Source organism: Megalops cyprinoides, chromosome 11 (assembly GCF_013368585.1).
Source record: "Megalops cyprinoides isolate fMegCyp1 chromosome 11, fMegCyp1.pri, whole genome shotgun sequence".
NCBI lineage: Eukaryota > Metazoa > Chordata > Actinopteri > Elopiformes > Megalopidae > Megalops > Megalops cyprinoides.
Window position 1 is genome coordinate 30743120 of NC_050593.1, and position 24615 is coordinate 30767734.

The following is a 24615-nucleotide window of genomic DNA, read 5'->3' on the forward strand; positions in this document are numbered from 1 at the left end:
ACTGCATGCAAATTATAGTTAAGGGAAAAAAAAGACACAAAAAAAAATCCCAAAACAATATAATCCTCCATCTAACCAGAATCCAAGAGAGGCACCCGCTCCATTGTTTTAATGTAATGGCCTAGCACACGATATCGCTTACATCTGGAACAATAGTCGCAGGTCATTTGCATGCAGCGTGGTTATCGGCGCAGCCTTGGAGAGACAAAAACAGAAAGAGGCCTTTCTCCTAAAGCCTGCCCTACAATGAAAGGAAAGTGCTCGAGTACCATGCTGGTAGTCAGCACATCCGGGAAAAAGAGACCCAAAAAAAAAAAACCCACACACAGGCGCACACACACACAGGCGCATACACACACACACACACACACAGGGGCGGCTTATTTCCAGCTCCATCACAAGGCCCCAGACGGATGGATCCCTCAGACAACATCTGCAGTAATAATCTGCCTCTGTGCTGACTGCTTCAGCACTGTCTGTGTTACACTGTCCGCTCAGCCCTGGCACATGGTAATGTGTGTATATGTGTCTGTCATTTTCCCCGTGGACCTGAGAAAGACAAAACTACCAGTCTATGAGAATTACAGAAATACAGAATTAGACCCCTTTACCTTTTACAACCTGTTAAAACAAACACAAAGCATTTCGCAATTTTAATGAGTTATTATGCTGGCACTTCTTTGAACTCTTGATTACTTCCAGTGCAGGACACCTCATATCCCAAATTGCCCTGAATCACACAGACTTATCTTGATGTGAGGGAGTGTGTGTGTGTGTGTGTGTGTGTGTGAGAGAGAGAAAGAGAGAAAGGTAGAATGTGGCTGTGTGTGCCTGTGTGTGTGTGTGTGTGTGTGTGTGTGTGTGTGTGTGTGTGTGTGTGTGAGTGTGAGAGAGAGAGAGAGAGAGAGAGAGAGAGAAAGAGAGAGAGAGAGAGAAAGATAGAATGTGTTTGTGTGAGAGAGAGAGAGAGAGAGATAATGTGCTTGGGCGTGCGTCTCTCCAGGTGCATGGTGCACCTCACACATAATAAAAGTGCACTCATGTAAATTCAGTGCTTTTAAATGACAGAATTGGAACATCCCTCCACACACAGAGAAAACATGCTTGAAGTGCTGTTTCTTCTGCTTCTCCCTCAGCGCTCCAAAATACCGGCAACGCTTCTGCAATCTATACTCTGCGTATCCACACCTTTAAGCTGTGCTGCAATGAGATTCAGCCAATAAAGAAAGTGACTAATTTCCTTAAGAGTTCAGTCACATGGATGAGAAGTCAGGTGACTCAAGAGTTATTCATCCAGCTCCCTGCATGCACGGGTGGCCTGCTACGACAGGTTTCCTGGTGTAAAGTACAGCTCATGAAAGCGGTTAACAGCGGGCATGAAAGTTCTACTGCTCCAGGGTATACTTTTCTGAACAGCTAGCATCTAAGTCTGTTATGCTAGAACACAACTACTATGCTATAGAAGATGAACTACTTCACTGTTTAGTACAGCAAAGCTTCACGGACAAAACACTTCTACTTCAAAGCACTTCTACCTGTAAAACAGAGGACATACCATCTTCCCTGTGAGCACTTTGGGCATTTCAAATGCGCGGGACTCCTTGATTCCGATGAAATTTTCAGAAAATAAAGGACAGTTCTTTCAGCAATGACAAAACTCACATTGCAGATTTCCTCAACAAACTAACACGACACATTGATTGTTATTTTGAGGAAACTGTCATTGATGTGCTATCCTACTGGTTACTATTTGTGGCTCAGAAGCCGTTTTTTATGGTTATGGTCTCATAAACCTTTGAAAAAAGAAAGTCTCCTCAAAATATATAACATCATATTCACATCTATCTGACATTGTTATGTGCTTGAAACTTGTAACTACTAGCAGAACACAATTACAAACCACACCTGTGTCAAAAAATGTAATAACTCAAAAAGCCAAGCACATGACTTTGGTTGACTTAGTGAGAATGCTTTGTATCCAATGTGGATGGCATCAATACGCCGTACGCTCTATTACTTCTCATGCAATGAGGTTTACTAAAATAGGACACTATTTACAGGTAAATTTGGATTCCGTTAACCCTCAAAGGAAAAACCCAACCCCTACAGCAACACAGACTAAGAGGTTGGAAACGTAAGCCAGGAAGCAGGTTTTTAAGCAGGGGAGGAGGAAGCTTGCTATTTATTCGGGACTGAAAGGCAGAGCAGAGAAGAGACCTGCCTTCTTTTGAAGACGGATGCGCGGAAGAGGGAACTACGGAGGCAAGACAGTGACAGAACGCAGTTAACGGCACAACCCGGGAATAGAGCCGCTTTGTTCACAGGCCCCCAGTCTCCCACAACACCGCGTTTCCAGCGGTTCTTTGTCTGCTTGCCGTCTCCCTCTCCGCTAACATGCAAACCTGCTGTATCTGAAAAGATCTCGGGGATCTCACGCGGGACAGAGCAGATCGTGTCCTTGAGAGCAGAGCTTACCAGTGGCCTGAGTCCTGTAAAAAAAGCCTGTCTGTATACACAGTAAGTAAATATTACATTATTACATTACTGCCAGTTAGGAGACACTCTTAACCAGAGCAACTTACATCAGTTACTTTTTTTTTTTTTTTTTTACAGTGTAATCCATATACACATCTGGATATTTACTGAGGCAATTGTGGGTTAATTACCTTGCCCAAGGGTACAGCAGTGCCCAAGCGGCAACCTTTCGGTGACAAGTCCTGTTTCTTAATCACTGTGCTACACTGGCACCCAGTACACAGCAATATGAAAGGAAAGGTCCTGTTTAAGAGTGATGGGAAAAGAGGGCCAAGTGCTGTTCATCAGAGCATCAGCCAACACTCCAACACTCCTCAGTGGTTAAGGGCCAGTTGTAGGGGGGGCCTACCCCTAACCCTAACCCTAACCCTAACCCTAACCCAACACTCCAACACTCCTCAGTGGTTAAGGGCCAGGTTGTAGAGAGGGCCTAACCCTAACCCTAACCCAACACTCCAACACTCCAACACTCCTCAGTGGCTAAGGGCCAGTTGTAGGGGGGGCTGTGCCCAGTCACCATCAGCACACATTACACAGAGTTGTTTCATTAAAACAGGAGGAATTAACAGTGTTTTTTTTCCCCCCAAATGCCCATTTTTAGATTTTTTTTTTTTTTGCATTGAGTGTGTGTGTTCTTTCTAATCCGCATGAAATGACCTAGGATTAAGAACGCGGATTTTACACTTTACTCTCTGTCCCTGCTAAAAATGAACAGGAACCCGGCACGCAGACCAAACAGTCTGTCAGGTATGCAAACCAGTGTTACGAAAGAGATTTTCTGGTATGTTTGGAAATCCTGGGAAAAGTCCCGCCGATACATTACAAAACGCTGCTGCGTTACATGGCCAGAGAGCTATGGGGGCCGGTGTGAGTCACAAAATCCACTGGAATATTTGGATAAGAAGCCCCTGTACCTCCTCTGCAGCATGGGAAGCTGTCCTAAGCCATTTAAAGACTTAAAGGCCTCATGACTTCAGACATCAGAGCTTTTCAGGCATCATGTGCAGTCTGTGCAGCCCATTACATACCCAATTACACTGATACAGTTTAGGTATCAACCCAATCTGGAGCAGCTGATTTCATTTTATTAAAAAAAAAAAAATTCTAAATGTCAATAACTACTTATAGAACCGTTATTATCTAGGTCTTATAAAGAAAACTTGCCAGTATAGACTAGCACAACAAGAGTGAAATGCGTGTCTGTGTGTATATACGCGTGTGTGTGCGCGCGTGTCTGTGTATATGTGCATGTGAATATGTGCATGCGTGCGTGTGTCTGTGTATATGTGCATGTGAATATGTGCATGCGTGCGTGCGTCTGTGTATATGTGCATGTGAATATGTGCGTGTGTGCGTGCGTGCGTGCGTGCATGCGTGCGTCTGTGTATATGTGCATGTGAATATGTGCATGCGTGCGTCTGTGTATATGTGCATGTGAATATGTGCATGCGTGCGTGCGTGCGTCTGTGTATATGTGCATGTGAATATGTGCGTGCGTGCGTCTGTGTATATGTGCATGTGAATATGTGCGTGTGTGCGTGCATGTGTGCGTCTGTGTACATGTGCATGTGTACGTGTGCACGCCTCTGTGTACGTATGTGTGTTTGTGAGCGCGTGTGCCTGCGTACCGTAGCGAGGGGTGTCGTCCCGTGCGCGAGACCCCATTCCCTCCGACGGGGGAGGGCAGGTTGCTTCCTCCGTGGAGATCCTCTATGGAGCGGTTCCAGGGCTTGGACTTGTCCACTGCATTGTCCATGTTGTTCTCCAGGCTGTCAACATCAAACCTGCAGCGGGGGCGGACCAGGAAGGAGCTGCATGACATAACCACCTGACCATCTGTTTCGTCTCAAGGCTACAAACATACCACCCAACGGAGCCTGAAGGATGAGGCAATCTTTTTTGGGGTGGGGGGTGTTGTACGGGACATGCAGGATGGGAAGTGGTGCTGAGCTATGCCACATGGTGCGGAGAAAACCGCACGCAGCCAAGCTGACAAAACATTTACCATGACAAAAACTGTTTTTCTTTTACGTTTTATATCTTACTCTGAAACGACTGCATGTGAAAGTGGCTAATTGTTCTCTCTGATTGCTGCATTTTAATTGCAGGCAGGAAATAAAGGAGTGTGCTTATATTCCCCAGCCTGTGGAGTAAATCTAGGTTCCAGGAGCACCACTTGCTGGAACAATAAGCACACACATCTATGTGCTATTGCTGGTCTTTTATGTTATAAATGGGAATGCTGTTTTGGGGAACAGCTTACATCAAAACAGTGGCAAATTAAGAATGGGTGACACTGCCAACAAAAGAATAGATAGGCACTAAATTGCTACAGCGACTAAAAAAAAAAGAGGTCCTTGTTTTGAAACCTTATGACTTATCAACGGTTCTATAAATATGTCGTTTACTGCAAAATGGATGTCTTGGGAGCAAGTCTCAACACCAGCAGTGACTCAGTGTTCCAACGGACAACACGGTGCCAAGATGCCGTGCTCGTTTGGTACAAATGTATGCGGCCGGAACACGTGAAAGCGTGGCAACGGCAGGAAATTTAAGGGTGACTTACGTGACGGCATACTGAGCGAAGGAGAGATACTCCACCAGGACATCGAGGCCTTTATTCTCTTCATTGAGGAATTCCCTGACCCACCTGCAGAGAGGGAATCAGCTCATTACAATACAACATTACATAAAATATAACACTCACAACCATGCAGTAAAATACTGACAAACAACTGAACTGAAAGCTGAATGGTGTGCTGCATGAGGCATACCTCCAATGGACTTGAAAAAGACACAGGGATATGTCACTCTTCTTTACTGTAAGCTACCAGCTCAGGCTGTGTTGTTTTAACAGTGATATTTAACAGGCTATTTGAAAAAGCTGTTGATCATTGCAACACACAGCCGTAACCTGTTGTTTTCCAGATCCCTGTCAGCATTACAGTAGCCTGTGTCTGCCAATGTCTAACTGCAGCCAAACAAGCTTCACAAATGAAAAACTCCAAAGAGAGTAGCCATCGTTATGAATATAAAGCCACTTCGTTCTGCTTTGATTAAAATGTATTTGTCAGAACAAGTGAAGAAATGGATCATGAACAGAATATACATAGCTAAGACCAGAAAAGCAAAACATCATGAGTGCATCTGATGTGTCACTTCATGCAGGTCTATGTTTATGCTATAAACTATTTGGGTATGTTTTGGTTATGTTTTGCTCTAACAGTATGTCAGTTTATGGCAACCATGAACTCTAGCCACAAACAGAAAAATTGCTGTGCTGGGGGGGTAAATACAGGGACTAATAAACTAGCTAGCTGTGTTCACCTAGTTTCAAAGCTCAACAATGAGGTACCAGTGTTACATGGGGAAACATCTGTGTCAGTAAACAAGCGTAAACAGAAAACCAGATTTTAGTTTCCCTGAACTTCATTTACAAACCTGAGGAAAACTGAGTTAGCTAATTTTTAACATTAGTTTGGATAGCTAAAAAGTCTACTCAGCCACAGAAGACATTTGCCATCTTGATAAAAAGAGCAAGTGAGCAAACAGCCATTATTCCTTCTCTACTCCCTCTGGAGGAGCCTCACCAGGGAAAGGGAAAGATATTAACCTGACATGGGAGTACTGAGAAAAAAGGATTCTTTGCAAATCTTGGGGTTTCTGTTTTCTCCTGAACGTTCTGTGACTTTCTGCCATCTCTCACTGGGAGGAAGACTGATCAACAGAGGCAGACTGTTCAAAGCCTCCCGAGCTATCCCAGAATCCTCTGCTACGGAGAGACAGCAGCAGCTTTCACACTCCTCTGCTGAAGGACCTTCAGCATGATTCAAATCACACGTTAGCATTTTTGCGCATATACATGTTTGGGTGGCAGCGGATTTAATCACTTTAAATCGTTCTGAATTGCAAATGGTGAGGGTAGAGATTATCGCATCGCTCTTTTTTTTTGAGAAACAGCCTGCGCACCGCACAGCCTGCTCTGGATCTCGCGTTCCATATTTATGAACAGGAGAATAATTTATCCTGCAACATGTTTAATTAGCCATTTCAAAAGCGTCATCTCTCTACGCGGGGCCTGTTCAGTTTATCTGGTTGCGATTATGTTCTTGTTAAATGAACAGCTTGGGATTTAATGTAATGAAAGACAGGAAATGCAAAGAGCGATCTCTCACTGAAAACATAATGGGCACCGGGGTTGTGCCAGTGGCCTATTTCCACTACAAAGCGGGAGGATATGTTACTATTGTAAGGCAGCGAGGCACATTTCGGCCTGAACTGAAACCACCTGATTCAGCCTCAGTACTAAAACAACTGAAAGCAGACAATGCTCGGTCTTTTTTGCTGCTTGTAAGAGCTGACCTGCAGGGGATATGGGTTTTCTGAACATCCCCTATGCCCCAATGCCTGGGGCTCAGTGAGGTTCTGCCTTTACACGCGTGTTTGTTCCGACACGGCATCGCCACTGTCTTCCAAATCTGCTCCCTGAATGAGGCTTTGGTGTGATGCTGTGTCCTCAGCTCAGAGTGACAAATCAAAACATTACCCCTCTTCTTTGATCATGGGTTCAGGTTCGCTGAAATCCATGCAAATCCACTCTAATCTGAGAAATGTAATACTTGGTGAAATTCAGGAGCCAAAGATAAGGAGATTGCACAATAGCAGTTATATTGAATGCCCTCCTTTTCATCAAGTTAACAAAAGAATCCAGTTGCTTCAGACCTTGAGTGTCTCTGGTAGAGCCTTCTCACCTAGAGTTCCTCCATTATGGAACAGTCTAGCAAATGTTGTCAAGGAATAAGACACAGTCTTAATTTTTATGTCCAGATTTAAAATCTATCTTTGTCATACATCTTATTATCACACTGGGTGCTGAGAAGGCTAACGCTATAAGGCCATAGGAAGTTTCTGGTTCTAAGACCTGTCTTTTCTGTCGTCTCAACTCCAGCAGGACAGTCAGCAGGCTGTTGCTCTGAATGGGGTGGGACAGTCTTAGATTGCCTTCGTGGCTGTGGTTCTTCACCTTAATGCTCACCCGCTTCTGTATGTTGCAACAGTGTTTCTTTGCTGAGGCTAATATGTGTCAAATTGTCCTACTACTCGCTGTACTGATTGTCTGGTCATCCTTTTCTAAACACTACCATGTCCCTTCCCCCCTCCCTCCCTCTCCCTCCCTCCCTCACACCATCATAACAACGAGTACTCCTGCAGACACGCCCCCGTTCTGATCAGCATGTACCTGGCTAAATGGATAAGATGCCTGAACCATCACTGTACTGAAGACCCATGACTCTGCTCCCCTGGCCCCTGTCGGATGGAGGGTCCTCCTTACTGCCTGAGCCTGCCATGCCATCCCCCATCCAATGCACCGCCCCTAGACTCCAGCTGATTCCATGAGCTGGTGCATCTGTCACGCCATTCCACTGTTAACATCCCACTGTTTTCCAGGAGTCACTCAACCACCTTGTCCTGGGGTGAGGGATTCATTTTTTTCCCCCCAGCTGGCCCTGGGTTTTCTGTTTTTTCTTTCCATTCTCTCTGGAAATTGCACTATGTTCAGTGCTTTATGCAGACATGGAAAGAAGCAACAGTCTTTGGCACTCAGCACACCTCCATCAGACTGAACGCTCTACCGTTCCTCTAGCGGACTTTTCCCACGGTCAGCACCACACCGCTACAAAATGGCGTTCATTTTTTCGATCACTGAAAAAAAAAAAAAAAGATGACTAACAAATTTAAAGGCCAAAATGCATGAGCTGCAGAGGCAGCATGTCTGGTGCACAACGTCTGCCGCGCAGCAATGGATTTCATTAGAGGTCATTTGATATGAATGAGATGAGAGTGCGAACACGGACATTGGGCCTGCTGCACACCCATGAGAAACACCGCTCAGGGCCACTCTCCCCACGCTGTGCAGTGAAGCTACACTCAAATCTATTATTGCATCCTATTTTCCTATTTATTGTCCTCTTAGCTTTTGAGTCCAGACTGGGTCTAGCATTATTAAAAAATGCCTAATTAAATTGCAAAAAAAAATATTATGGTTTCGACTATAATTTCTATATTCAGACACTGTGTTTTATTGTTACAGCTTCTGACAAGCAGGGAGAAATATTCCATACCACAAAATGATCCTCGTGCCACAGCCATGCTCATTAATTTCAGAAATCTGCCCTGTGCAATATTTCCATTGCATTACATGGAGGGAACAAACATTCCCAATGTACAGCAATATGAGCCATTCCGTTTTTTAGTAAAAGCAAGTAAATGCACTGACTGATACCCACCAATAGGCAGCTTCCATTTAATACACTAGTGCAGCTGGTAAAACACGGAATGGCTCAAACTTCACTGCACTGGCAGAGATATTTAAAACCCTGCATTGCTTTAGACCTTTTTGAAATACATATGTATATATATGGATATTTCTGAATAACTATTTCTATGACAAGAGCTCAATTCCAGGTACTAATTATTGACTTATTACCTCCTCCCAAGAGAGAGAAACCAGACAGCAAAGATCATTGTATGGGAAGCAGTGAAAAAAGCACATATCCAACAACACAGAATAAGCTGCTTCCTGTGTTCTACACTCTGCAGGTAAGATGTGTGACCGCAAGCCCTTGCCGTTTCCCCACCAGGTGTACTGCTCCTTTAAGCCATATGGCCGTTGAAGCATATTTTCTTCCGGTCCGTTTTGTACGCATTTTCAGATAATCCAGAAGCACAATGCCTCGACCTGATCCGTTTTGATAGATCGCCATCAAGGAGACCAGACGGCCTGTTTTTTGTTTTTGTTGTTTGACGTGTGACTGATCACATGGACCTGGCAGTGGCGTCATTATTTGTCACAGCAAGGCCGGATCAGGCCGACCCCCCGCCTCGGCCTTGCCGTTCCTCGCGGAGCTCACAGAGTGACCTTGCGCTTTTCGGTCCCCGCCACCACCCGCACTCATCCTTCATCCAGCTCCCAGCTCCCAGCATGCATCTGGGCTCGTTAACTGCTCTGATGACATCAGACCTGGACACCATTCAGTGCTGCTCAGTTTATTAAAACCAGACTGCCTGTGGAAGTGAGAGTTTGGCTTTTCACTCACAGAAAAGGAGGGTTCGGCACAGAGGTGGTGTGAGGGAGTGGACACAGCGGTGATTGTCACAGACTGTCACGGTAATGGTGTAGCAGTGCGGCACTGTGGTAAGGAGCAGGGCTCATAACCAAAAGTTGACTGGTTCGATTCCCCACAGGGGCACAGCTGTTATACTGTTGGTCAGGGTATTTAACCCAGAACTGCCTGAGTATATATCCAGCAGTATAAAAGGATAACATGTAAAACTAACTTAAGTAAGCTGCCCTGGGAAATAGCTTCTACTAAATGACCAAAATGCAATGTAAATTAAAGTTAATGATGCACTGTACCATTGAGATCGTCTTTAACATTTCTGCCTAAGACCTATGGCACAGACGTGGTTTACATCTCAAGACTTTGCTTTCCTTTGAATTCCACGCCTTACTGTTGAAAATACGCAACTTTCATTTCACTTGGAGCACCCTAACATGGCTCCCGACCAAACGCCTTCAACTGTAAAACAACGGACACCGGACTCATTCCAGCACCAGCGTCCTATTCCAGCAGTCTCTGTTTCACCGCACTTCATCCGCTGGCTTACTCGCGTATCCTTTTACCTTGCCAAAGCAAAGTGCTCTCAAGCAAGCTTCTGGAGAGCTTAAAGCCTTACATAACGCATTAACTTTGGAAAATAAAGGGGAAGTTTTAACGGCAGCTTTCCCATGCCGAGCTCCCTTTCTGCACCTTCTCATCACGAGCCGAGCACCGCTGATCTCACCGGCTGATATCACCCTGCAGCGCCCTGCCAAACGCCAGCGGCTCACGTGTAAACGAAACCGGAGGACATGAAAATAAGCAGCTCCCTCTCGTTAAAACGCTCAGCTCGTTGCCAAACTCTGGACCATGCTCCTCCGCTAACCCGGTCTATGCGAATACACCACGGCACAAACACCCACTCAGAGAGGAGGAGATGGTCTTACAGTGATCACATGAATGACTCGTGTGTGTGTGTGTGTGTGTGTGTGTGTGTGTGTTTGCCATCTGCTGTTTCGCCGACATTAGAGGAACAGTTGATCACTCACCCGATGTGATTGGTCCTTAATGAAATTTCCAGTTCTCTCAGGACTTGGGTCGATTCCTGCACTCTTCGGCGGAATTTCTGCGGAAAGAGCGGAATTGATATTTACCACATTTGCCGTGGCGGGATCGGTAGTCCTACAGTACATCATGAGATTATGTCTGATGACATTTCTGCTGGGTTGGTTGGGCTACGTGACAGTAAAAACAACTGACGTTCATAGTTCAGACAAAAAAAGGATAATTGCAGCGCTCTCAGACCACAGTACTTCCTATATATGAGCGCAGACATGATGTTCAAACTTCTAGAAACAGTGAGTCCATATTTCCGAGTCTACCACTACAATTCATCATTATCTAAACCATTTCACAAAGGCTAGACCCTAATGATGTCATCTTAATTCACATTTCAACCTCTGATTAAGGCGTTTATGCAATCTAAATCCAGCTATTTAACGATATTTAACGACGATATTACCGATTTAAATATTCATACAATTTTTTTCTAATTTAATAAGCTAATGGAGACAAATTCAAACGAATTTAGTTCATTGATTTCTCCTTTTCATGTGTCACACACAGATGTAGTACACCTTGGAAGCTAAATTCAGTTTTTGTTGCACCATTTTGTTGAAAAAAAAGAGAAAAAAAGAAAAGCCACAGTGCTTGCTCTTGCACTGGGTGCCGTTTCCATGGTTACTGCGGCTGGAGGAAGCTCTCAGTGTAGAGTTAATGGGGTTCCAGGAGTGAGGAAAACCGCACGTGAGTCAGCTCCATGACGGGCGACACGAAACCCTGTTTCTGTCACGCCCCACTCCTCGCCCGGGAAACCCGAACGTCCCGTGACTCGGGGTGCCGCTGTTACACAGACGAGGCTTAGGGGGTTCCACATTACAGACCCCCTGCAGCTTTTAATTAGCTTCACTCTGGAACTGAAACAAAACACTGGCAAAAACAGAGCCAGGGACACACTGCATGTGCCCCTTTCATCTGCTAGCAGGGGAAAATGGGAGGCAAAAAAAGCCGTTTTTTTTTTTTTTTGACAGAGAGAGGGACTTAATCGCTCGCCGCAAGCCCATAAACTATTCTTAAAATCAAATTTTCAAATGTCAAATTCCTCGCTGACGACAGGGAGTGAAAGTGTTGCATCAGCGGTGCAAGTGGCTGAGGGCTCCCGCTGCGGAAATGGCGCTTCCCAGAACGGCGGCCGCGCCGTCGTTGCCCCTTCACGGCCGCCGTTCCGTCCACGGGGCTTAACGACAAAACCGAAGGGTCCCCCGGGACCGCTCCTGCTTTCTGGCCCAGCCCGAACGTTTGACACATCTGTCGATGAGAACAGCGGGTCTTTTTTTTCTGTGGAAGTCACATGTTTGTGAACCCTGTAGCTAAGCGGACTCCAACCCCCTCACTCAGAACTCCGCTCTAAGTACTACCAGCTGCGAGAAGGAGAGAGAGAGAGAGAAAGGGAGAAAGGGAGACAGAGAGAAAAAAAGAGAGAAGGGGGGAGAGACAGAGAGAGAAGGAGAGAGAGCGTGCTCTCTCCAAAGGGGTCATCCTGGAAACAAATCAATAGCCGAGACATTCTTTGGGACTTTTTGGAATGATCCCTTTTCCTCCTCTGCTGCTGATTGGCTGGGGGCCGCTGTGAGGAATGCGGCAGACAGCGTATGGAGAGCAGAGGCACTGACCTGGGGCTGTTTCACAGAGGCACAAAGTGCCAATTGTTTGAGACTGAAGAAAGGGGGGTTCAGCAGGAATGCAAAACCATAACTCTTTCTCTCTCTCTCTCTCTCTCTCTCTCTCTCTTCCCCCCCCCCCCCCCCCCCAATTTCTCCCTCATCCACCGCCCCCCCATGCTAGCTGCTGACCTCTGTGCAGGACACGAGGGCTATTGTTGGAAACTGGCATATTCCGGAGGGGAAAGCCAGCGGAGAATCCGCAAGGTTTCTCACGGAAAGACTGTCTACCACGATACGCGGCTATGCGTTTCCAGGCTCAGACACGAGAATGAAAATAATGTATGAGGCTTGGGGCGGGGGGGGTCTTTTTCCACAGCCACAGACCCGAGTCCTCTCCCAGCATGGAGGGTTCCGCCGACTGGCTCTACACCCCCAGGATGACAGGCTGTTTCAATCAGAAGGGGTAATGTGATACCGCGTTTGACGCTATTAAGCAAACAAAAGGGCCAACACCGGCCCCTTGCAAGCACGTTGCAGCCGGTTCAAAATCCTTACGCTGTTGCCAAGTTCAGTGTTTACATCCTGTGAATGGGACCTGGCCACTCTCCTCCTTGGAAGGGGGGGCACCCATGCCAAAAGCCCCGCCCCTCTACCCCTCCCCGCTCACTTCACGTCTGACAGTGCGTTTCTCTGGCTCTCCTCTGGATGAGAGAACAGCCCTGTCAGCACACTGCAAATTCTTTTGTGTTCTTCCTCTACAGACAGCAGTAATGATCATTCAGCCCTGCTATGCGTTTCATATCGCTGAGACTCATAATATGGGTTTGGGGATTGTCAAATGGGCAACACAGGCCAAAACTGGACATGTCACACAGCACTGACCACCAACCATCACTAGCAAACATTCCTCACATTTTCTCCTTTCTTGCTTGTAGGGAAGGTCACATCATGTCACTTTATGATTATTAAATGTAGAGCAGATGAAATAATACAATGTGGTGATGACAGGGTTCTTCCAGTAAGGGTAACTCTCTCTGTTTTTGCCTGAGCTTCTTTGTATACCTGGTTATCTCATATCATTCCTGTTGCTCTTTTGGTGAAGTTGGAGCCTTACTATCTGCTGGCTCTTGTCACACACTGAATTTTTCACACACACACACACACACACACACACACACACACACACACACACACACACACACAAAAAAGCAAAACAAACACTTATACCAATACTCCATTGCAGGATCTCCTCTTAGAGCCCTCCTTCCGGAGGTGTCCCTGTGGCAAGTTTATCTAAAATGACTGCTAATCACCAACAGAGAATTCCTGCTTATCCTTTTAGCAGCTTCACGAAGCGCTTAAAAGGATTACTCTTTTCCCGAGGACTGCTGCAGGTTCAGGGGAGATGCTGTACAATTTGGGGACCTTTCCCCACACCAGATGGGACATCCTGACCCAGAGGGGGTTAACAGGAAGGAAGAGCCCCCTCGAGCTGTGGAGAGGGGTCTGTCCGGTGGAAATGTGCGCTCTCACCTTCCGGGTGACGGCGGGGTCCAGATATCCCTGCAGCTTCTGGATGTAAGTATGCGGGGGGTTCTTCACTTGAAACCTCTCCTGCGGAAGAGAGAGCAAACACACAAGCACCTACATTACAACTGCCTTCCTTTTTTTTCCTGTTGCTCTCCAACTAGCTACATTTCAAAAGGAGAGACAGCAGGAAATGATTACGAAGCATCTTGCTGGGCCTAATGCCTAATCTGAGCACTTACTGTCACGGTTGATATCCCTGGTGTTCTGATGTAGAACAAAAGACACAGGCACTGGACCTTCATTTTAAATTTTTCATTTAATCTTGGGGGGGGACAATCTTACACTTGTATTTGATGCTTACAAAGACAACAAATATGTACTCTGTCTCAATTGCCCTGTATTGGTTGGTGCAGAGCTAGATGCCTATAAATTTAACTAAAACTGCAAACCCATGCTGTATTGGCCAGACACAGAGCAGAATACCTTAAATGATCCCGATGACAATGGCAATTAGCAGTGAAGTAACTTACACAGACACCTCAAACCAATGGATAATAATGAAAACCTAAAGGTGAAATACATTATCAAGTGTTACCATTACCATCTATGAGAAGGTTACTGTGGCTGGCTGAATGCCTGCATGTCTGAATGAATCCCTCCTCCCTGCGGATCACTGCTTGTGAAATGCTGTCCTCTGTACCTCATCGATTCCCAAACAAATGCTGGTAAATGAACTACATGGCAACCACCCAGAGTGTGACAGTGACATGGTCTCAGAGGAGCAAAAGCACCATCAGGGTTAGGAGCTGGAGGTCAGGGCCCATCGCTTGGTGTTGATGTAGAAATCAGGCGCTCCATCACCCTGGGAGCAGGCACAGCATCACGGGCACGCCCCCGTCCTGATTTACGCTCGTTAGCACCGGGCCTCGTTCCGCTGCCCGGGAGACCCGCTGTTACCACGCCAACCAGGGCCGGCAGGTTTAAGGTCTCTTCCCGTACGGTGCTCCAAATGGGATTAGCAGGACTTTGGAAAGCACCGAGCGGGAAAGGGTATCAGACGGGACAATCGGCTAATGGCCCAGGGCGCGCCGTGGGAGACCGCGGTGCCCACGGTGACCCGACGGCACAGGGAAAAACAGAGCAGGCGTTTGCGGATCTGCATGGGGGGGGGGGATGTGTGTGCTATCACAGATATCACCCCTGCCAAAACAGCGCTCCCTCAAAAACAGGAAAGACAGCAGCTTCGGGGGGAATGGGAGGTTCTGTCCCCCGCGGGAGCCACGCGAGGACCGCTGGTGACAGGAAAGCGGAACACGAGCGCTGTTGATGCATATGAAATATGGCAGGAAGTATGGCAGGATGTGAATATAAAGGAGAGCTGGACACGTTCATCCTAACCGCTCTTCGGGGCTCCCAATCCAGCTCACCGCTGACAACTCGTTTATGACAGTTAGCGCTGTCGCGCTCGGCTTCCGCTGCAGGATCATGTAGCTGAAGAGGCTTCGGTGTGGGTCAGTGGATTGGGCCTCTAACACGACAGAAATGAAACCAGGCAGGGTTGAGTGTGCAGAAAGAAGCACCATCACTATCCAACACTCCTTACATTTTCTACTTTCTTGCTTGTAGGGAAGGTCACATCATATCACTTTATGATTATTCATCCATTCTGCTGAAAGTAATCTAATGGTTTAACACACTCGTTAGCTCTACCTGCAAGTTTGTACCTTGCCTGGCCAACCTCTGAAACCTGGTCATGCAGTGTTTCTAATATTGTTGCCTCCATATGGCTTTTTTCTTGTGTTGCATTGTACCTCACTTGTAAGTCACTTTGGATAAAAGCATCTGTGAATAAATGAATAAATGTAAATGTAATGTAATGGAAATGATTATTAAATCTACAGAAGATGAAATAACAGAATATTAGCCAGAGCTAGCTCTTGTTAAAGGAAGGGAGTGTCCCAGTAAAGGTGCTGTACACTGGTGTGATGTCACAGTTCTGACAGTAAGGGTAACTGAATTATGCAGGGGCAGTTATACTGTGGCAGTGTGCAAGACACCACTGACTATAATGGAACGCATTTTTCACCCCTTGTTTTAACCCCACGGAGAGGAATACGAGTAAATATCATAGCTGTTAATGGCAACCATAAAAGAGGTGGTTGACGACCACCCGCTCTGCAGCTGGGACTTGCTCCGGGTTCAGCCCGCACCTGCAGGTCGGAGGATACGGGACCTGGGATGAGAACGGTTAATGGGGGAAAGGGGGGGGGGGGGGGGGGGGCATTCAGCTGGGGGGGATGGGGAGTTATGTAATATCCTGTGGAGAAAGGATTCCGTCCCACAGCCAGCGGATAAAAAGCAGGCCGTGTTGGCAGTAATTAGAAGCGCAGCTCCTTAGAGACCGTGCTGCAGCGGGGGGAGAGGAGAGAGCCGGTTCAAAGGCGGGAGGCAGAAATCTCACAGACCCTGCTCTGTAAACGGACGACAGCGGATCCCTGTAATTAATATAAGTGATGGATGGCGACGCTAGGCTCTCGGTATGTTCAAGGCAGCGTGAGACGAGTCGTGGAGGAGCTGCAGACAGTCTGGAGAGGAGGCTTTCCCAGCCTCAGCGAGAATGCCGTTTCATCTCCTCCTTCATCACAGTTTATAGCTGTGTCAATCTGTCCGCTTACCTCTCACTGACAAAAAGACCCTGGGTATGAGCCTCTCTGTCACCACTATGAGTGGAAAAAAAAATATAATTTGGAATGTGGTGCTTCCTTTGCGTAAGCCCAAGAGGAGAAACTCCGTCAAAAGAATATTCTGAAGGTCAGAGAATTCCAGGTCCACACACATGCATTAGTTATGACTCTTTCGTGAGGCATCTGATTTAGTCTTTGCTGGAAATGACTGCTCAGATGGAATATGGCTTCCCGTATGTATTCGGCTTTCGCATGTGGTCTGTCTGGAAAGCTTCTGTGAGCCCACCGTTCCTGCCGTAGAGTCGCGTGACTGCCTAATCGCTTCGAAAGCACGTTTCACACTGAACACGGGCCTCATAAATTTTCAACGTTATAATCTTCGGGAAGCGACGCTTCCAGTAAGAACCGTTTTTTTTTTTTTTTTAAACGGGAATGTGTACCCATCAGACATGCTCCGCAGTCTACCTTCCTTACATCACGGTTGCTATGGTTACGTGAAAATGTTCAGAGAAGCTATTAATATGACATTGAAAACCTATTTATCCACGGGCACTCTCACGTGTTTGCCGTCACAGCTAAAACGGCTTGTTACATTAGCAAACGATTTAACGCTGGGGCCACCTTCGCAAATTCACAAACTTCTTCAAACAATGAATCCAGAAGACAATATGTCTGGCAACATAAATGTCACCTGGTGTGTGGTAGGGGCATGCTCCAATCAGGGACAAGGAATGTCAGCTTTTATGAAGTGTGGGAGAGAGGGCTGATCTCAGTGCAGGGAGAGGGCAAAATCTCAATACCACCGATCCGGGGGCGTGACAGACTGAATCAAAAGACGGCTTTTGCCCCGCCAATCAGCATGCTCCACCTTCCTTGCCGTTCAGATTGGTGGCCTCGCGAAGACGGAACCAAAATAAGAGGCTGGATCCAACTTGCTGCGTACGCGTTGTGTCACGGGCGTATGAAATCAAATAAAAACCAAATGTTAGACAGAGGCCGACGGCACGCCCTCCTTTTACGTAAGTAATCGGATTCCTTTCTTTTGGAAGGCTGTCCCGCTCTTGCGTAAGACTGGCAGCTCTCCCCCCATCTCTCCCCCCTGCTCCCTCTGCTCAGGGAAGCAGAAAACAGGCTGGCATGGGGAGGGAAGCACCCTGACTGAACACGCGAGAGGAGCAATGCTTTTCCCTACTGACGGAGAGGGGGCCGCGCACTTCCGTTAGACTAACAGAGAAGGAAGCACCTTCGCTGCACACATGAGCAGGGCCATGCGTTTCCCTACTAACGGAGTGGGGGCCGCGCACTTCCGCTAGGCTAACAGAGAGGGAGGCACCCTGCACGCACACCCGAGAAGAGCCAAGTATTCCCCCACTGACACTGAGTGGGGCCCGCACGTTTCCGCTAGGCTAACGCTCATGTGCATGCCAGGTGCAGGCCTGCCCCTCTGTCCGTTCAGGGAACAAAGCGGAGAATAACTCTGTGTGGAACACTAAGTCCTGGACAGACACTGACTGAGTACTTCCACATACATTGCCGGGTTTTATTGGACTTGGCACCACACTGAAAAATCTGTGGTTGGATTTATGTCTCTGGTTTTGTAACTTTCATGTTTGTGACTTAAAGGCTTAAGCTTGCAGGAGTTTTTAATAATAATTCTGATGATAATATTGATGATGATGATGGCAATGGTAATTATTATTATTATTATTATTATTATTATTATTATTATTATCATTATCATTATTATTATTAAGCCCCAGCCAGCTTCTGCCCGTATGTCACTTCAACACATTCTTTAAAAAAGAGAAAACTAAGTTTGTCACCTGATCACAGATAAGTTCCCATTTCTTCTCGTTGTCGTACTGGCGCAGCAGTCTTGCTTTGTCTGGGGGAAGGTTCATGGAGTTCTGAAAGGAAAACAAAGAAGCAACTGTCAGGATGCACTGACTCAGTCATCCACTGTTTACCGCAAGCCACCAGGAAAGGAGCACTTACCGGCCCCCTGTTCTAAACAAGAGCAGAGAGGGACAGGCAAGGAGCAAAAACATCAACATTCACCTCCACTCACACACCCCCCCCCTCCCCCAACCCCCCACCCATTCCTTGACCATAATGACTTCATAAAACGATAAACACATCATGAAAACATCCACCATCTTCAAAATGATAGAATGAAGATGATGTGTAGGAGCCGGGGACTGGCTCAAAAGGACATTCCTTTTGTGATTAAGACGATGAGGGAAAGACGACATGGCAAGGCGAGGAAGAGGTTGGCGTGGTTACTGCAGTCCACGGTGCTGCTGGGAGCGGCCTCTCTCTCAGAAACTGGCTATGACCCTTTCACAATGAGCAATATCAAGTGCATTCACTCAGCACCACTTAATCCTGCAGACGTCCCGGGGCAAAGGAGGAGGCGAATTATGGGCTGATTCTACTGTATACACACAAACATGCAGCCAGAGGCAGCATTACACAGACACCGTGCGTCACTCCCAGCAACACGGACCCTTTGCACACTGAACAAATCAGTTTCTTCTTCCCCCACAGAGAAAATCATAGCGCAGCCATTTACAGAGGTGTAAAATTATGATCCTGACTTTTTATTTCACCAACATCCCAACACTAACATTTAGTCTTAAGTATCCGAACTTTGAAAAATACTGCCTAAATACAAGAAAATAATGCTTACTGTTAGTTAGTTATTTCATACGTAGCATAAGCCAGAGTATAACAGATGGAATGGGCCTTGTTTTTTTTCCCCCTCAATGCACATCAAATAACCAGCAAATGTGGTCTAAACTGAATTACCAGATTCACACAAGAAAAACCCATAGTCCCCTAAGACTTTACTGTATGGATCCCACTTGAGGTTAACGTTACGTTCAGTAACGCTTGTGCTGTGTCACAAAGGGCCGAGCGCTCATAAAACCTCTACCTCCTTACGCACTGCATATCGTTTCTCCATTCACCCTACTTTAAGCAACAGCTGCTTCGTGGAACTCCTCCAAACGCTGCAGTTGTCTAGTTTTGGCGTTAAACCTCTTTGTGCACTCCACCCTTCAGTGCTTGAAAAAGACTGAAACAATTAGTGCTAAACTGTCCCCCCACCCCCAACCCCCACCCCCAGACCCCTTGCAAAAGCAAAGATTGCAATTTTGCAACCATACAGCAAGAGCTATTATTTCCTCTGTTTAATCTCCACTTAATCCTCCCAGCAAACGCCCCAAAAAACTGGATGGTCTGTAATCTTACACTTTCCTCTCTGCTTTTTTGAACAGCACCAGGCAGGTACCCCTTTATCTACTAATTCGAGATCACAGCTCTTCTGTTTCAGAAGCTGCAAAAGACCTGGGGTGAAAGTGAAACAAATGGCCAGGATCTGGCGATGACATCATTTTCACCACACCATGACCAAGCGGGAAACTGAAAGGCCTGGTCAAACACGTGGGACAGAACAAGAGCCGCCCAGCTGTGCCTGCTTATATAAACCTCCAGGCTCGGCGTGCGTTAGGCAGCTACCAAGAAGGAATTTCCTTATAAAACCAGTGAGCTCTTGGATCTAAGTTTCCATTATACTGCACACACTTCTGGGACAAAAAAAAGGATTGGAAAGTACAAACAAAGAAACGGAACAATAAAAAGATTAACGTGAACTATATTTGTTTAATGATTAATCGTTACTGCTCGTTAGGAAATGGGCACATGCTAAATGGTGTTAAATGATTAGTTTGTCAGGAAGTACGTAGCAGAATTTCTTCCAGTCATATATGTCACAACACAGAGTAATCTTTCCACAGAAACATAAAACACAAAAACACAGGACTGGTTAAATCAAACAGGCCTACAGATTTAGTATCATGTGATTTTAAAATGTTTTAGAATGTCATTTCAAAACGGTATCTGCCACAACTAAATTACTGCCTTTCAACATGAACACCAGGCTAAGGATAATGTACAGAACTGTTTGTCTTTTGATGTGGGTGGTAATTATCAGTGTCGTTGTTCACACCTTATTCGCACGTGAGTAAGAGGTTCATTTTACTGCACGCGCGAGTCATTTGAGCTCTTATGGAACATGGCCCTTTGCCATTATACGAGGAGAGCTCATTCGTCTTCAATCCAAACACAGCACAACTCTTAACCCTGACACTGAACCAGCCAGGCTGAGCCCCTGACCAATCTCTACCTCACACTCCTGTTATCTGCTGCTTTAATACATGAGTTTAGTCTGGATGCAACCAGCGAAACACCACTAAGGCCACAAATGCATTGTGTAAGCTGCAAACCAAAGTAAAACACAAACAGGACTGTTGACTTGCTTTTGTCTTACCGCAGGGAAGAAATATGTAGAATGAGCTGCATAAGACATGACCAAAGTGGACCAAAAGGAAGCTCTCATTTGTGTTGTGACTGTTCTTTTCTGCTTCTCAGAAAGGTGACAAGATCAACTGCTAACAAGCAGAAAGGCTTACATGGGGTGTGTGCGCTGGATAGCTAGATGCTAGGTTTTGGATGTCAGGCACTATTCTCTTCAATCACCTTAACAGATGATATCTAAACATGCCAGGCTGTTGACTCTCAGCAGGAACAAGTAATAGGTTCCTCATGTATGCATTGTTTTTTAGCAACTGATAGGAAGAAACACACAGTTTACCTTAAACTCAAATAATACGACCATCAGTGAATCCAGCACGCCCCTTTTAAAGTAGGTTCAATTACATTTTTTGTGTACTGTAGCAGGCTGAAGCTAAATAGTAATCAGTTAAAGCGAAATGTGAATCACACAACCATTAACTGTTGAATGTAATTATCTACTGAATTCTTTCTTTGACAGCTAATTTCCATTACAGAACCTTGACTTGTTCTATGGAGTACTCATCCTAAACAGAAGTCAGCAAGATCCCTACATTCACATTAATGAGGCAGCCTGGCCTTTCAGCTGCACTTGATCAGCAGACAAAAAAAGAACCACACCTCAAAAGAGGCAATTGGTTGCACAGAGCACGGATTTCATCTATTCTGAACAGACTTGGAAAAAGTACTTGGATTCATGCAACTTCTGGAGCAGCTCAGCAACAACTGTGACCGATTGGGTCAAAATGAATAATACATATAAGCAGAAATCGACCTCATTTCAAAATTAGAAGGGTAGTGAATTGCACAACAACCATTTTACTCATTGTCTTATTTACTCCTTTTGTTACTTGCACTCAGAAGTGTTATTGTGTTGCCATGGTATCACGGGGTATTGAGTATCAGGACACTAAAGTGATATTATAATCACAGTAATCACGGCAGTGTGGATAATGTGAGTCAGTGCATGGGCGCCACTGAAGAGGTGGGGTTTGAATCGCACTGTTTTGGTCCGGCAGGGAGCGCCGTGGTGAAGTCCTGTCAACGGCTGTGCCTAATTCAGCACACAGAATCCACACAACCCCAAATGATCTCCACAGCGCCTGGCCCACAGTGCTTTCCTGCTGCTGGGGACAGACAATGACAATAGCACTAAGGGTGGCACCCACACACACACACGCACACACACACACACACGCACACACAAATGCACACACACGCACACGCGCGCACACACACGCACACGCGCGCACACACACACACACACACACACACACACACACACACACACAAATGCGCACACACACACACAAATGCACACACACACACACACACACACACACACACACACACACACACACTTGGTGCATCACTGAATAAAGGCGTGCGTTGTTAGTGAACACCGTACTGTAAAAACATGAGTGAAGAATTTTAGCTCCTTGTTACAGTTAAAGTGTTTCACAAACACAGTTGTCCAGGGACACTTGCCTAGCTTACATTTATTTGCCAACACAGCTCCAATGCAAGGCTATGCCAGTGATTCAGTGCCTTGCTCAAGGTTTCAACAGCCATGACACATCTGGGAGTCGAACCTGCAACCCTTCAAGCAGAAGACTCGGTTCTCAGTACTTCCAGTGGGCCTTTATGTTGCACAATAAATGCACAACTCTTTACAGGACTATTCACTTATTGTGAATAGCTCGCTGGCACAATTCTTACAGTAGTGCTGTCATAAGCACTCTGGACAGAATAGGTCCCAGCAGTGGAATAAGTGAAATCCTGGAGTCTGCTGTCAAAGGGCACCACCCTTTGGGGCTCATGTTTAGTGAAGATCCAATTAAAGCAAAGGCCTGCTACACCACCTCTAATCTTCTCTCTCTCAAAATGAGTTCTGACAGGCAGTCAGTGAAGTCCTCTAGCCTTTCACATCCCAGCCACTGGATACTGTGCAGGTTTTGATGGTGGTGCTGAGTGGTACAGCAGTTCTCCATGACCCACCCTAACCCACACCAAAGGGAAGAGACATTACCCAGAATCCTCTGGGTAATGTCCATATATGGTAACCAAGTAAAACTTATTTTTTTACAGATCAAAAAAAAAAATCGTCCACACAACAAAAGCTAAAATGATGGATGCAGGTCAACAAGTCACAGACAAAAGTCATTTACAGCAAATGGTATGTATTTGTTCACAACATATGCACTTGTTAATAACTTATTTCAGGAGAAGAGCAAACCAGTACCGCCATGAATTGTGGCCAAGTTCTACATTTGCAAAGAAAAAAAAATGTCCAATAACAGCTTTATCAATATACTTTACATGTCAGGCCATCAGCATCCCTTTTATTTGGGTCTCAGTAGTCTAAAACTAATTCAGCTCTTTTTGACTGTCATAAAATGGCATCAGATTACTGCCAGCAGTTTGACTGCATGATCACTCTTTTCACAAAGAGGAAAAAACGCTGTTTGAATATATTTGATGTTCTCACAGAAGACAGCGTGGAGTATTAGTCTGGACACTGGGTTAAACGGGACACAGTGTGCACATGGGCATATTTGGACAGATGATATAACTACAGCCTGAACAAGAACAGCAGTCACTTTGAATGGTTCGATTTTCACTCTGTTCTTTACAGTGTTGAGCTAAAATAAAATATAACACTGACAAGCCACTCATGTCGTACACGTTGTGTAACTGAAACAGATGTTCTTCCTCTTCATTAAAATTAAATAATAATAAAAAAAAAATTTCTTTCAACATCTGAGAAGACATTCCTGCATTTAGAAAAACGCTAAAAATACGAAGCGAACAAGCCGGCTGAAAGAATGACCTCCTTGTTCACGCTCACCCCTGCCACTGCTCTCTTTAAATGCCTGCAGAGAAGTCAAGTGGAAATAAACGTGGACATTCACGGCCACGAAAGGAGTCCGTAAGAGAGGGCTGCGTTCCCTTTGAACTCCGGGCTGTGCTGCGAGAGCGATCCTCCGCCACGCGGCGCACTGACCGGCAGACGCACGCAGCCTCCCTCAGATTCCCACTCTCTGTGGCGTGTGGGTGGACGGACATCTGCACAGACCTGCACAGGAAGACCTAACGACATCATCGGCCATGCTGCGCAAGACACGGCCGGAGGGGAGAGAGCCGGGGCCCCGCCCACCTCCCGCTGAATAGGACTCATTTAGGACAGACACAGCAGTACACCCGATCCTCAGAGGTCTTGTGACAGAGGGAGAGGTCTCCAGCGTCACTGCAGAGCTGGTGAAAATTAAGTTTGCCTTTATTTTTCTGGTCAATTAGACCCAGGCTCCTCGTTTAGGGGCCTGGCGGGCCGTAAGCGTGCACACTGGTGGTTTTTCTGTATGACTCTTGCCCTCTTCACCTCCCTGTATTCAAACAGGTCAAAACAAACCTCAAGCTACATGCTGCTGTAACGCACCCTGGAACCACAGCCCTCCATCATTTCCAAACACATCACATTATTACTTCGCATAAATCCACCTGCACCCCATTTACCTACAGGCTATTTCCATTCTAAACAAATACAGCCCATTTGCATATGGCAGAATATCACAGCCAGCCTTACAGCTTTATGAATACAGCACCATCCTTTTGAGCAAACTTCCCTTTGGAGCTTGGAGGCTGGGTATTGGAAACATGGTGGTGAGAAGGATGAGGTGGAAAAAAAGAAGC

At 46.1% G+C, this 24615-nt stretch overlaps 1 protein-coding gene across 2 annotated transcripts in view; it reads right to left on the reverse strand.

Annotated features, from left to right (window-relative positions):
• fmnl2a (formin-like 2a) overlaps positions 1 to 24615 on the reverse strand; it is a 67081-nt gene that overhangs the window by 21166 nt on the left and 21300 nt on the right. For both annotated transcript variants that reach the window (XM_036541059.1, XM_036541058.1), the window contains exons 2-6: positions 18396 to 18479; positions 13892 to 13972; positions 10685 to 10761; positions 5102 to 5185; positions 4164 to 4319 (exon numbers count right to left, since the gene is read on the reverse strand). In XM_036541059.1, coding sequence (XP_036396952.1) covers positions 4164 to 4319; positions 5102 to 5185; positions 10685 to 10761; positions 13892 to 13972; positions 18396 to 18479 — 482 coding nt within the window. The remainder of the gene's footprint in view (positions 1 to 4163; positions 4320 to 5101; positions 5186 to 10684; positions 10762 to 13891; positions 13973 to 18395; positions 18480 to 24615) is intronic.